The 14991-nt window shown below is 41.4% G+C and overlaps 1 protein-coding gene across 1 annotated transcript in view; it reads left to right on the top strand.

Moving 5' to 3' along the window:
- The window catches only part of MYPN (myopalladin), a 96362-nt gene that overhangs the window by 24744 nt on the left and 56627 nt on the right, over positions 1-14991 (top strand). Inside the window, exons 2-5 of the mRNA XM_006148947.1 lie at positions 197-372; positions 3396-3447; positions 9262-9376; positions 11451-11522. Coding sequence (XP_006149009.1) covers positions 197-372; positions 3396-3447; positions 9262-9376; positions 11451-11522 — 415 coding nt within the window. The remainder of the gene's footprint in view (positions 1-196; positions 373-3395; positions 3448-9261; positions 9377-11450; positions 11523-14991) is intronic.

The following is a 14991-nucleotide window of genomic DNA, read 5'->3' as shown; positions in this document are numbered from 1 at the left end:
CTAAGACAGGTGTCCAAATAGTTTGAATACCGCCAATTCTTCTCATTGTTACAATCAAATAACACCATAATAATGGATTGTGTAATGTTCTGACTCTAAGTTTGTTAAGTTTTCTTCTTAGGGACCATCTGTAGCCAACCATATTGTTAAGTCTCATATTTTAGTTGTGTCCAATGGCCTATTCCTTTCCCTGCAGGTGGTACTGTGAAGGCAAAGAGCTTGAAAATTCCCCAGACATTCACATCGTCCAGGCAGGAAATCTGCACTCGTTGACCATTGCTGAAGCCTTTGAAGAGGACACAGGACGGTATTCCTGCTTTGCTTCTAACATCTATGGGACAGATTCAACTTCTGCTGAGATTTATATAGAAGGTAAAGCAAAACACTGTCGGAGCAAGACACTTACTAGTAAGACATACAGTTATAATTTTAAAAATATAGTATAAAGGGTCTACTCTACCACGTACTCTTCTAGGCAGTAGGGAAGTAAATAGACAAAAATCCCTAAGATGATGTACTGATGAATTTACATTGTAGTGGGAAAGACAAAAAATAAATGAGAACGTACATAAAATGTATAATATGATAGGTAAATACAAACACTATGGAAGAAGTAGAGAACCAAAAAAGAGAGAAAAATTGTATGTAATGTATGTGTGTATAAGTTTGTGTGTGAGTGTGTGTTGACTGTAATTTTAGATAGGGTGGCCAGGGAAGATTTCATTAACCAGGTAAAAATCTGGAAGAAGTATGGGAGAAAGACACAAGGATATTCAAGGGAAAATCACTCTAGCGTAGAAATCATTTAGTGTGGTGATCCTGAGGAGGAAGTGTGATTGTCTCTTTTTGAAATTTTGCCAGAAGTCATTTGCACTAACTGGAGAGAGAGAAAAAAAGTAAGAAAATACCCCCCATGGGGAATGGCCATACTACAATCCCTTTTCTACTTCTTTCTTCTATCAGGATTTTGGACACACACACATGCACCCAGTGTTTTTCTCAAGTTGCTGGGTCTGGGACTTGAAGCACGGTCGCCTTTGTGGGATCCATCTGCCCTAACCACTGTGGCATGGGTTAGCCCAGGGAGCATGCTTGTCTTGATGTGCAGAGATGAACCAATATGGCCAGGGGTAGAGTGAACAGAAGAAACCATCAGGAGATGAGGTCAGAAGTTAAAGACTGGGTGGAGAGAGACAGGTGAGCTGATCAGAAAGTCCTTGTAGGTCATTGCCAGGACTTTGGTTTTAACTCTGAAGGAGATGAGAATATCTGGAGGATTCTTGGTAGAGACATGACTTGATCTGACTTTGTTTTTGTTTTTAGGTTTTTGCAATAGGGTACATGCTCTCACTGGAGAGAGAGAGACAGTGAGAGGGAAAGTGAGAAATCATCCCCTAGGAGAGATGGCCATGTTGCAATCCTTTCTCCTCCATATTTCTCCTAGGGTTTTGGGCATTCATGCATGCGCACCCAGCATGATTTTCAAGCCTGTGGGTCAGGGACTAAAACCATGGTCTACCATGTAGGAATCCAGAGCCTTGACCACCAAACCATCTGCTGGCACCTTGACTTTGTTTTTTAAGAGTTGCTCTGGCTGCTGATTGACTATTCTTCAGTGAATCAAAGGTAGAAACTTGAAGATCAGTTGAGAGCATTGGAAAGGCATTCACATCTGCACCAAACTTACATGACTAAGTTCGGGGGCTGGGGGAAAGTAATCTATATATTTTCTTACATATCTGCCTAAGTTTTTGTTTCTGTTTATCTCATCCTCTTAGTGTTTTCTGGGAACCATTCTTTTTGCCTGTAATGCCTTATATATGCCCTAATTTTAGCGCTTAGACATTGTATGATTATGGTTTAAATGCCCACTTGTTACCAACATTGTAAGAACAGGACTGTCTCATTCTTCTTTACATCTCTAATACCTTATCTACTACCAAGTACACAGTGAATATTTATTATTATTATTATTTATACATTCAATTGCTATACATCATTTAACTCGTGGGAAGAATTTACTCAACATGAAATACATCTCAGACCAGTTTGGTTGAGAATACTATACACATTATCATGAACAGGTAATAAACCATGTTTGTGTCTCACAAATGCCTTACTTCTCTATTTTCCCCCTAATTTCCTTCCCTATCCTCTCTCCCACCCTCCTTCCACACTGTCTCCAGTGTCCATAACTATTTGCAATGTTTTTATGCCTGCCAATCTTTCAGTCTCTTTCATAGAGTACTGACAGTCGGTATATGTTAAGTGGAGACATACAATGTCTCTCTTTCATAGCCTGATTGCTTCACTCAGCAATAAGTCTTCCATATTCATCTACATTCTATCAAATGCCAGGTTCTTGTTTTTTTTTTGTTTTTTTTTTTGTTTTTTTATGGCTGAAGAGTATTCCAGGGAGTACATAGTGAGTATTTAATAAACATTTGTTGCATAAACACATGAATAAAAATGTGTTATGTTTTTATCCTCAAATTTTCAGAGTGCAATAAATACCTCCAGATTTAGCTCTGTTATATCTTCCTGGAATTCACTATATTGAGAAGTAAACCCAGGGTCAAAGCTCTGCTAACAGTGCTGAGATTGAATTGCTGAGCTTTTTTCTTTGTGACAACAGGACTTCAAACACCCCCACTCCTAAAAGGAACTATGACTTGTTAATATTAGGACTGGACGGAAGAGCATCCACCTACACCTACAATGTTTGGAATACAGTGCAATCCTTTCTTTTATTTGGCCTTACAGGCCAAGAGCAAGAGACTTTATGAACACCGGAGAATGTCTACAAAAACTGCTCTGTTACTCCAAGGGCATCAACAGGTGTTTTACATACAAGAACACTTAGAAAATAGGCCAATTAATTTTAACTCCATCACTCACTCATTAGCCATGTGAACTTACCCATTCCTTCAACTTCTTAGGGTCTATTATTTTTAAGTTTATTTATGTATTTATTTAAATTTGAACAGAGAGAAAGAGAGAGGGAAGTGAGAAAGCAAGCTGGCAGGTCCAAGACTCAAACCACAGTTGGCCATGTGGGAGTCCAGAGCCCTTAACCACCACACCACCTGCTAGTCCCATCAATAAGTTTATTCTAAGTTTCTATAGGTTTTCAGATGCCTAGAAACAAATTTAAGAAGATTTCATCTTAGAAGTCTCATGTCTTGGCCCCAGCAGGTGGTGTGGTGGTTAAAGATGCTGGATTCCCACATAGCTAGCTGTGGTTCAAGTCCTGGACCTGGTGGCTTACTTTCTCCCTTTCCCTCTCTTTCTCTCTCTGTCTGATCAAACTAGAAAATAATAATAACAATAAAGTTAAATAAAATCACTCTTTTTTTTTTAAAAAAAAATCTCACATCTTGTTTTTATTTTCCCAGGAGTTTCTTCTTCTGACTCAGAAGGGGACCCTACCAAGGAAGAGATGAATCGGTAATTGTAATTTTCTATCTTGTAGGCTTAGCATCCTCAGATCCCCAAAGAAGCAACTAACTTGCTACTAGAACTTGAAGAGAGAGGGTAGCTTCAGGGTATGACCTTAAAACATTTTTTAAAAAAAGAGAAAGAGAGAATTTGGAGAAGACTTCTTTTACTTAAATCTTCCTAGCAGATTACTTGGCATATTTCTGATATTTAAAATATGAAATGTTATCTATGAAATCTGTACATACTTACAACTGAGTAAAAGCCAAATAACTCTGTGGTTCAAAATCAGTGATCTGGGCAGGTCATAACCTTTGTGCTGAATATTTGTATGAACTACTGAACAAAGTTGCATCCACTCCTTACTTTTCATGACCATTGGCTCATTGGCTAACCACTAGATACAGTGGATACTAAGTAAAATCACATGCTTCCTGGCTTCAAGGGGCTGACAAAGTATTAGAAATATGTAGCAAGTATAGCTAGAAATGTATACCAGATAAAAGTAACAAAGGTTATGGACTATGGTGACCATATATAGGGAGTATAGGAATTGACACAGAGGACTATTTACTGGTTGCGGAAGGTGAGAGAGAGATTAGAAAAGCTTCACAGAGCGACTAGCAGTTGGTGTAATGTCTATGTCACTGGACTCCCATGTAATCGACCCGGTGGTTTAAACTCACTCCAGGCACGTGTGCGTACGTGCCCAAGATCCCAAGAAGAGAATGGAGGAGAAGGGATTGCAGTGTGGCCATCCCCCCTGGGGGGTGATTTCTTGCCTTCTGTCTCTCTGTCTCTTTCTGTCTTTCTGGCAAGTACACGTACCCTATATCAAAAAAAAAAAAGCTTCACAGAGGTGGTAACCCTAAGCTGAGTTAAAAGAACAGCAGGTGGACACTCTTAAAAAAAAAAAAAAAAAAAAAAAAAAAAGGACTTTCTATAGGTTGTGTATGCTCACCGAGACAGAGAGAACGAGTGAGAAAGCACCCCCTAGAGGGAATGGCCATACCGCAGTCACTTCTCCATTCTCCGTCTGGAATTTTGATCATGCATGCACACGTGCTGACGGGTTTTTCAAGCCACTAGGCCGAGGACTCAACTGCAGTCCGCCACAGTTGCTGTGGGATCCGGCCACCTTAACCTGCATGCCATCTTCTGGCCCTAATGGGTATTATTTTTAAGGATTTTAGAGTCATCCAATTTTCATGTCTGTATTGCATTCTATTGTAAAGTTAACTTCTCCGCTGAAGTATGTTTCACACAATAAAATTGCTAGTTCTTCATTTTCTTGACCGATCAGCTTCACTTTACAGTTGACTGTCCGTCCTCTTAGAAAGTCTTGCTTTAAGTGGCTTTCGAGATGTCACTCTCACCTGGCTGTCCTTTTGCTTCCCTGGCCTCCCCTTCTCAGGCTTCTCTGCTGGTTCATCCTCATCTTCTTAATCTCTAAAGATGAGATCCCTAAAGCTCAGACAATGGCCTCCGTCCCTTCTCTTTCCAATCACTCGCGCCAAATAACTCTGTGGTTCAAAATCAGTGATCTGGGCAGGTCATAACCTTTGTGCTGAATATTTGTATGAACTACTGAACAAAGTTGCATCCACTCCTTACTTTTCATGACCATTGGCTCATTGGCTAACCACTAGATACAGTGGATACTAAGTAAAATCACATGCTTCCTGGCTTCAAGGGGCTGACAAAGTATTAGAAATATGTAGCAAGGATAGCTAGAAACTAGAAATGTATACCAGATAAAAGTAACAAAGGTTATGGACTATGGTGACCATATATAGGGAGTATAGGAATTGACACAGAGGACTATTTACTGGTTGCGGAAGGTGAGAGAGAGATTAGAAAAGCTTCACAGAGCGACTAGCAGTTGGTGTAATGTCTATGTCACTGGACTCCCATGTAATCGACCCGGTGGTTTAAACTCACTCTAGGCACGTGTGCGTACGTGCCCAAGATCCCAAGAAGAGAATGGAGGAGAAGGGATTGCAGTGTGGCCATCCCCCCTGGGGGGTGATTTCTTGCCTTCTGTCTCTCTGTCTCTTTCTGTCTTTCTGGCAAGTACACGTACCCTATATCAAAAAAAAAAAAGCTTCACAGAGGTGGTAACCCTAAGCTGAGTTAAAAGAACAGCAGGTGGACACTCTTAAAAAAAAAAAAAAAAAAAAAAAGAGGAAAGGGCATTCTGTCATGGATGGAAGGCATGAGAACTGGAAACAGACATAGCAAGCATTCCTTAAGATTACCAGAGTAAATGGCACTATTTAGAGGACTAGTTGAAGAACTGTTAACTGCATTGTATATCCTGAAATTGTCTTATTTTTCAAAATCTTTTTGGAAAATATAAATAATATTGAAATCATAATTCGAAATAATGATTTGCTTTTAGCTCTTATGCAGATATGAATTTTTATCGGTACAGTAAATGATTCCTCCTTATTATTGTCCTTGGTTCAATTCCTTTCTTTCTTTAATGCTCGTCACCTCCTTGGAGGGCTTCCTATCTTCTCCAGTCTTTTTCAGTGTCCAAACTACAACTAATTATTCTCTAAAAGATTGTCCCAATCCTATCATTTTCATGACTTAAAAAAGATGACTACAAAAATCAAGCACAAGACAACATCTTTTGAAAAACCTTAATGCAACATACATACAATGCCTGGGACTACCAGTCGGCATAATGGCTATGTCTGGATTCCCATGTAGTCGACTGTGGTTCGAGTCCCAGACCTGGTAACTTAAACTCACACCAGGAGCATGTGCGTGCTTGCCCAAGATCCTGAGAGGAGAATGGAGGAGAAGAGATTGCAGTGTGACCATCCCCCTGGGGGGTGATTTCTTCCTCTCTGTGGCTCTATCTCTCTCTGTCTTTCTGGTGAGCACATGTGCCCTATAGCAAAAACCTCAAAAAAAAAAAAAATAAAATAAAACATACAATGCCTTGTTCAGTAGGGTATCCACCCCACTTTTCTGCCCCCTTCTCTATTCCCCACCACTGGCTTTCTACACTGCTGGTGTCTTACTCCATGTACGATTCATTTTCATGAATGAAATGTTCCTTTGTTCAAGTTATTCACTTTGCTAGGAATGTTCTATCTTCTCTGTGCAGGCAAACGACTCTTATTTATCCTTCAAAACCAGTCTACATGTTCTTCCTCTTTGATTTCTATAACAAACTCCTCCTCTATTGTACTCTCATCACTCCTTCCTCAAGGCTCCTATGACAACATGGGAGGCCAGCAGGTACCGTAGTGGTTAATGTGTGGGACTCCCATGTGGTTGACTATGATTTGAGTCTTGGACCCCATGGCTTGAAAATCATGCCAGGTGCAGAATTGTGTGTACCCAAAATCATAAGAGAAGAATGGAAAAGGAACTGTGGTGTGGCCTTCCCCCATGGAGGGTGAGTTTTCACTTTTCCTCTCACTGTCCCTCTCTGGCAAGTGCACAAGCCCTATGGCAAAAACCTTTAAAAAAAATGGAATGGGTATAAATTTTTATATCCAAACTTAAATAAGTAAAGTAAGTCCTATTTATTTACTTTAAATCTACTTGGGGGGCTAGCAAGTGGTGTGGTGGTTAAAGGCGCTGAACTCCCACATGGCCGACTGCAGTTTGAGTCTCAGACCTGGTAGCTTTCTCTCTCTCTCTCTTTCTCTCTTACTGTCCCTCGCTGGTCAAATTTAAAAATAAATAAAGATAAATAAAATAATTATTTTTTACAAAAAAGCTACTTGGAATAGGTAGGATTTTAACTTTAGTTGTAAATAATGAAGATTCAAATTAACTGGGCTTAAATAAGGCAGATATGTATTCCTTATTTATGTAAAAGTCTGTATTGTCTGCTAAGATGACTTCACATTCCACTTGGTCCCAGTCTACTTCCAGCTTTCTGCTTCATCTCATATCAAGGTGTTGCCTTCGGCTTCTTAGTCTAAGGTAGAAGGAATAAAAGACACACCTGTCCACTTAAGGTCATCTCTCTTTTAAAATACATTACTATGGGGTCCAGCAGGCGCTACAGTGGTTAAGGGGCTCAGCTGCCACATGGCTGACTGCAGTTCCTGTTCTGGACCTGGCAACTTGAAAAATCGTGCTAGGTGCATGGTCACATGTGTGCAAGAGGAGCATGGAGGAGAAGAATTGCACCATGGCTATCCCCTCCTTGGGAGTGATTGCTCACTTTCTCTCTATCTCTCTCTGTCTCTCTCAGGTGAGCACATGCTCCCCATGACAAAAACCTAAAAATAAATAAATAAAATACATTATTTCTCCCTCATATCCCATGACCAGAAACTGTTCATGTGGCCACCCTGAACTACAGTGAAGACTGGGAAATGTCTTTATTTGGAGTAGCCAGGTAAAGAAATCAAGGATTCTATTACTATAGAAGAAAACAGATACTTCAGAGCACTGCCTCTCCACATAATTCTGCTTCTGAGAATCCATCCTGCCTCATTGGGAAAAAAACAAACAAACAAAAAAAAACTGGTCTGTCATGATTGGCTATCTCCTTCATGGCTATGCAAAGATTCCTGGGATATACCTGGAACAGTGTAAGAGCAAGCACCATTCTAAGCATCTTACAGAAATGACCTTGTTTCGGAATTATGACATAAGGTCGGCCTGGAGGCCTAGTGATCACAGGAGCTGGATCTCCCATGGCCGTCCACAGTTCGAATCCCAGTCCCGATGGCTTGAAAACCGGCCGGTCCATATCCATGGATGCCCCAAATCCCAACAGGATGGAAAAATGAAAGAGAAAGGACTGTGGCGTACCACGCCCCATGGGGTGGTGCTTTCTTCCTGTCTCTCTCTGTCTCTTTCTCTGGTGAGCACACATGCCCTCTGGCAATTAAAAACAAAAAGGAAAGAAAGAAATATGAGATAAGAATGATTGTATCCTAGATCCAATGTGGTAAGGCCTTGTGAAGGGCATCTTTTTCTTCTCAAAGAAAGAAACTTTCAAAAAAAAGAGTAGAATTACTATTTTCCCATTTTAGAGATGAAGAAGCTGAGGCAGAGAAAAGTAACATCCAGACCGAAATAATCTGCCTGACATCAGTCATCTATCCCCATCGGTCACGGATGAGCAGTCCAGATCTCAGACCTCATGGTCCCTGCAAGTCTAGTCCCCTCGCTTCCTGGCATGCTGAGATACTCACTTGGCGAGCCTGGGAGCTTTTACCCAGAGGGGCTGCCTTCCCTTCTGCTCTTAGGTTCTCCCTCTTGTCAAGGTCTCTGGTAAGATCCACAGACTTCTCTCCTTTGCACAATGAAATTAAAAGATTCTCTCCTTGAAAGCCGTCTCAAGAATACTCTCTGGCTCTCTTGCCCTTTAAATAATCTGTTAAACTTAACTTGTGTACACCTGAAGAGTTCGTTGACTTCACGATGTTTCTGCTTCTGCCATGTAAAAAATCCCACAAGTAAAGACTGACAAAGCCTGGCCTTTTACTTGAAAGGGGAATGGAAGGGAACATGCAGAAGGCAAAATGAAACAAACCTCACAGGCCGCTGTCATGTGAAATGCTTGTCCTGGATCTCAGTTATCCACGTGTCTGGCTGCCCAACTCCCTAGGCTGTAAACAACCAACCCAAGGACAGAAATGATGTCCTCTTCAATTTCATGTTTGCATTCCTTAACAAAATGTGTAGTAAAGAAGCCTTCCATGAACATATATACAGCATATTGTCAAAGAAAGATTTTTATTCCACCTGACGATAAGCAGTGTGTCATTACTATTTTCACTGAACAAATGTTCATAGTGATTGGTCTGCTTAATAATCTATATTTTAATCATTTCTTAGAATCCAGAAGCCAAATGAAGTGTCATCCCCTCCCACTACTTCTGCAGCCATTCCTCCAGCAGGACCCCAAGCCCAGCATTTGGTGGCCCAGCCCAGCGTGTCAACCATCCAGCAGGTACAAGGAAACACAAGTGCCGTGGACTGTGTCAGACAGGTGCCATGACCGTGCCGTCCCATGTGGCGCGACATGCTCTTGTCTGGTGCAACTCCATCATTGTGATAATCACTTCCTACTCGAGGTGGATGAGATCAGTGGTTCTTTTTTTTTTTTTTTTGGAGAGATTTTCACTGTAGGGCTCGTGCGCTCGCCAGACAGACAGAGAGAGACAGAGAGATAGAAAGCGAGAAATCACGCCCCAGGGGGGATGGCCACACTGCAATCCCTTCTCCTCCATTCTCCTCTCGGGATCTTGGGCATGCACGCACACGCGCCCGGCGTGCGTTTTAAGCCACCGGGGCCGGGACACGAACCGCGGTCGACTACGTGGGAGTCCAGCAACATAGCCACTACGCTAACTGCTGGTTCCCAGATCAGTGGTTCTTTTTTTTTTTTTTTGGAGAGATTTTCACTGTAGGGCTCGTGCGCTCGCCAGACAGACAGAGAGAGACAGAGAGATAGAAAGCGAGAAATCACGCCCCAGGGGGGATGGCCACACTGCAATCCCTTCTCCTCCATTCTCCTCTCGGGATCTTGGGCATGCACGCACACGCGCCCGGCGTGCGTTTTAAGCCACCGGGGCCGGGACACGAACCGCGGTCGACTACGTGGGAGTCCAGCAACATAGCCACTACGCTAACTGCTGGTTCCCAGATCAGTGGTTCTTATTGCATCGGGGGCATATTCTCCAGCTTCGCAGGCAAGTTTGTGAGGGGGAGAAAAAAACAAACCTCCTTACAAATTAGTCTCTGACCTTTCAGCTTTAAGGAGCACCGCTCACGCACACAGTGAGCTGTCGGCTGTCAGGCTGGCCCCGGGCAAACACTCTTTACCAAAACACTACGCCATCAATTCTGCTTTCAAAGATGGAGCAAGTAGAAAGTTATGTTTTAGAAAACAAGTAAATGTGCTCTCCTTTAAGTTAATGATGATAATACATGCTTATTATAAAACTTTCAAAAAGCATGGAAGTATATTAAGTAAAAACTTTAATCGAAGTATTATTCCCATGGCCCCACTCGTCCTGTTAGTAGTTTCTAGAAGATATTGCCAGATGTTTCTATATATACAGAAGAATATAGACATAGGCATATACTTTAAAACGCAGGAAATCATGGGCCAGCAGGGGGCGCAGTGGTTAAGGATGCTGGATTCCCACGTGGCTGACTGTGGTTCGAGTTCCAGGCCTGACAGCTTGCTTTCTCCCTTTCCTTTTCTCTCACTCTCCGTCTCTCTCTCTCTGGTCAAATTTAAAAAATAATGCCAATGAAATTAAATAAATAAGTTATTCTTTTAAAAAATGTAGGAAATCATATTATCTGAACATATTTGTAACCTATTATCATTACATCTGTTTATTAATGATATGTTCACATATTTAATAATACATTCAATATTTATTTATTTATTTAAATATTTGATCTACGAGCTTCTTTCAGAAAATTCAGAATTACTTGACCAGACTATAGTCCAACATTTGAGACAGTTGGATCCCATGTGGCCAACTGCATTGTTTGAGCCCTGGACCTGGAGCTTAAAAAACACATGTGTACGCCTACCCAAAATCCTGAAAGGAGAGAGATACGGAGGAGAAGGGATGCTAAGTGACTATCCCCTATGAGGGGTGCTTTTTCATTGCCCACCGCTAGTCAGTGCACTTGCCCTCTGGCAAATAAAAAATATTCAGAGTTACTTATCTAATATTTAACAATGCAGTTGGGTCAAATTTGAGTTCTAATCCACTGGTTTCCACACTGTGATATGTGTAGGCCCAGGAGTCCCATGGATCCTCTCCAGGGCTTAGGGTCAATAGGGATGGGGACAGGTGGCACGAATTTCACAGCCACCATGATCTGGAAAGAAGGTGATTAAATCAGTCTAAAATTTGAAATCTGTGATTCATAAACTTAGAAAGTATCAGTCTTTTGGTTTGAAATTAATTTCATATACTACTTTTTATAGATTTCTTATACCTCTCTGTCTACCTAAAAGTTTTAGTGACAATGAATCTATTGTTGGTTCTCTTTAACAGTGTCAGAGCCCTACCAATTATTTGCAAGGATTGGATGGAAAACCTATCATTGCAGCTCCTGTGTTTACAAAGGTAATCAAACTATTATTTCTTCCTATCGTGGCTTTAAATTAAAGACACCCTAGCACCCAAAGTTATAGGAGCCGAGGTTCACTGCCTTTATCCCAGGGGTTTATTCTCTTTAAGTACAGAATAGAATGGGAGAAGGGTTGATGGTCGTTACAGTATCACCTCAAGTTCGACTTCAAATAATGAATTTTGTAACAAGAGCGATGTCCTCCGACTCACCACACTGCTCTCTGTGGCCATCCTCTGGCTGTTGAACACAGCAGCCATACCCAGAGGTCAGGCGAGTCTCTAGCCATTTATTATGCCAAACGTCTCTAGACTTTCAGAAAAATCGGGTTGCAGGTACCTGTCTTCAGTGCTCAGGGTGGAATTAAAGGCTCATAAAAGGTTTAACAAAAAGTTTCTCTCTAGGACAAAGAGCTTTCTTTTTCTAGTCCATGGTATCAAATGTGGTGGCATCAGGTTCTAAATTTCAGAGGCTTCGTATTTAAAACTGGAACATTTCGTCAGGCACTTCCACTTGCAAATGGAGGAATGAGGAGAGGGCCAGAGAGATTAAGCAAATCAGCCAATGTCATCAACCAGTTAGTGGCAGATTCACGACTAAAAGCAAATTCTCCCAACTCGTAGTCTATCCTTTCCCTTACATAACATAAACTGTTTATATGTTGCCCGTTACAACGAGTTCAAAGGTGAAAAAAATTTAGTTGCATTGGACTTTTTGATACTGTGAAAACCAAGTAGGTGGTGTCTATACCTGGATTAACAGTTTATTGTTTGTATGAACATCAAATTTAGGCCTGAAGATGTTTTAACCCCTTAGAAATATGCTTTGATTTAGAGCAATGCTTATCGATCATGGTTAATTTTGTCCCCCAAGAGTCATCGACAGTGCCCGGAGACATTTTTGGTTGTCACAGCTGGGGGTTGTATTCCTGGCATCTGAGTATGCTGCAAAATATCCCGCGATGCCTAGGATAACAGCTTCCCATGATAAGGAATTATCCAGGCCAAAATGTCAATAGTGCTAAAGCTGAGAAACCTTGGTTTTGAGCAAAGTGGCAAAAATGATCTTTTCCAGTGAGTACTGATCCTTAAAAAGAAGAATTAAATCCACAACTTGCACAGAAGCACTCATTTCAGAAAAATTTTGCAACATCAACTACTCCAATGTTGGTCATCTCAGAGGTTAGTTTTAAGTAATCTAAAATGGCTTTCTAAAATTCAGCATGGGTCTGCAGAGTCACTTTACCCACGTCCATCTCCGTTAGGCAAGCATTCTTCAGTAAAACAAAATGCCTCTCAATTTTTCAAGTCCATTTCTTATAGCCTGCACTTGGGGTTTCAGCTGTTTTCAGCTGTATATTGATTTATTTACTTATTACTGTTTTCCAAGACAAAATCAAAAAGCAACAGGTTGTGACTTGATGGATCACACACTTTGAAATATGGATATGGACATATGGAAATATGGATACTAGTTCACTGTTCTGTTCATAGGACGATAATGCTTTTCGCGAATAGAGAAATTGTAAGAAGATCTATGTGTGTGCATAATCTAGATAAAAGAACGACTTCATGTTGTCTCTTATTGTCACTGAAAGTCATCGAGCCTTAAAACAAGAGTGTAAGTGCCACAAAAAAGTAAGATGCTTTGTTATATAGCCATTTGCCATACCTTAGAGACAGTGCTGACTCTTCGGAGGCAGCTAAACCACCAAAGAGTTTATCTATACTCACTTCCAGCTAAAGTACCTCTCCCCTCTCTCCCCTAACACCATCCGCCCAGCCAGATAGGGGACACCAAAACAGTGTCTTTATCTCCGCTCCACTCCAAGTCTTCCTAGGGGCTCTGCCTTTCCTGTCCTGCCTATCCCTGTCACCCAGAGCATGCCTCTGGTGCAACACTTGACAGCGATAAAGCTGTTTACCTGTCTGTACCTCCCAGTCACGTTGAAGGCTATCTTTAATATCTAGATCGGCATTCATAAAGATTAGGTCCAAAGTTACTGTTATTTTTTACAAAAGGAGAACATTTGTTCTTTACATTTAACGTTTTTCGTAGGCTGATTAAAGTCATCAGAGTTAACTGCTTTTGTGCAGTGACTCCACTACCTCCTTCAAATTAGGTGCTCTGATTGGCAGATGCATATGCCTTTGATAAATAAAAACGGAAGAATGAGTTCATCATTAGCATAGGTCATGTGTTGAAGAAGAGCTGTAGACGCATTAGCCCCATGGTGGAAAATGGTCCTTAGTCCACCGATCCAAACTCTGACGAGGCTTTCTCAGCCTCTGGATGTGTGCTTCTGTCTCCATAAATGGGATCAGGATTGTTCGGACAGAGGGCACTAGGTCAGGCTGTGGCTCAGATTCCTGAGCGACTTATCAGCAAGGGTGTGCTTGCGTTAGTTTCCGTCAGTGAGGGCAGGATTGAGGTCATAGTCACTGCTAGTGTCATTAGCAAATTTCTGAGTCAGAGCCACCAATGATGGTGTCACGTGGCTATGAGCCACGATAACAGATCATTTGCATAGGTTCGTTCGGGTTATTCCTGCTCTATTTATTTCTTTGGGTACGTCCAGCCCTTATGACTCATTTTCCTATACTGTCTAACAAACGTTTCTTTGCCAATCATGGCAAGAAGTCTTTTTTTTTTTTTTTTTTTTTTTGACAGTAACGATTAGTGAGCACAATTTAATGTAACTCTTTCCTTTTTTGGTATTAAAGAAATGTTTCTCTTCTTGTTGAAGAAGGTTAAAAAGGAAAAAGGAGAGTTGCCCAGCAAAACAGTGGTAGATTTTGGGAGAAGACTATGGGAAATATAGATATTAGTTCACTGTTCTGTTCATAGGACAATAATGCTTTTTGTGAATAGAGATAGACTATTCACCATCCTGTATACCACATCAAAAATACTTTCACTCTGTTTATGTGTGGAAAATAGCGCTCACACTTTTTGAGACGATGAAATTAGAATCTTACTCCTATCACGGCTCCCACTCCAACAGCAGCTGCTCTGGCGGGCTTTCAAGGCTGCAGCAGCCCTGGCCCCAGCTGCTTCAGCAGTAATTTGAAGAGTGCAAGGGGGCAGAAGTGAGAATTTGAAGGCGAGCACTTCATTATATAATAGCGGAGGCAGGAAACCCTGAAATAACTGAGCCGGTACCCGGATCTAGATTTCTGAAGACTTCATGGGTCCCTCCCCACCCCAACCCATCAATTCCAGAGGGTTTTTTTCCTGACTCAACTGTTGCATGGGACACCTGTGCTAATCAAGGGGCAAAGGGGCCGTCAATCAAACAGTTCTATGGTATAAACTACTGTGATCCAAATACAGCCCGAAGGACTGCACACTGTACCCTTGTAGCAGCTCCAAAGTACAAAAATATCAACAGGCTTAAAAAACAATGAATAAAATGACAAAATGAACTTTGTAGCTGATGTCTTTTAACCAATAATGAGGATGCTC

Source organism: Tupaia chinensis, unplaced genomic scaffold (genome assembly GCF_000334495.1).
Source record: "Tupaia chinensis unplaced genomic scaffold, TupChi_1.0 Scaffold000250_1, whole genome shotgun sequence".
Classification (NCBI taxonomy): Eukaryota; Metazoa; Chordata; class Mammalia; order Scandentia; family Tupaiidae; genus Tupaia; species Tupaia belangeri.
Note: the sequence above shows the minus strand (reverse complement) of the source record. Positions and strands in the feature narration are given on the sequence as shown.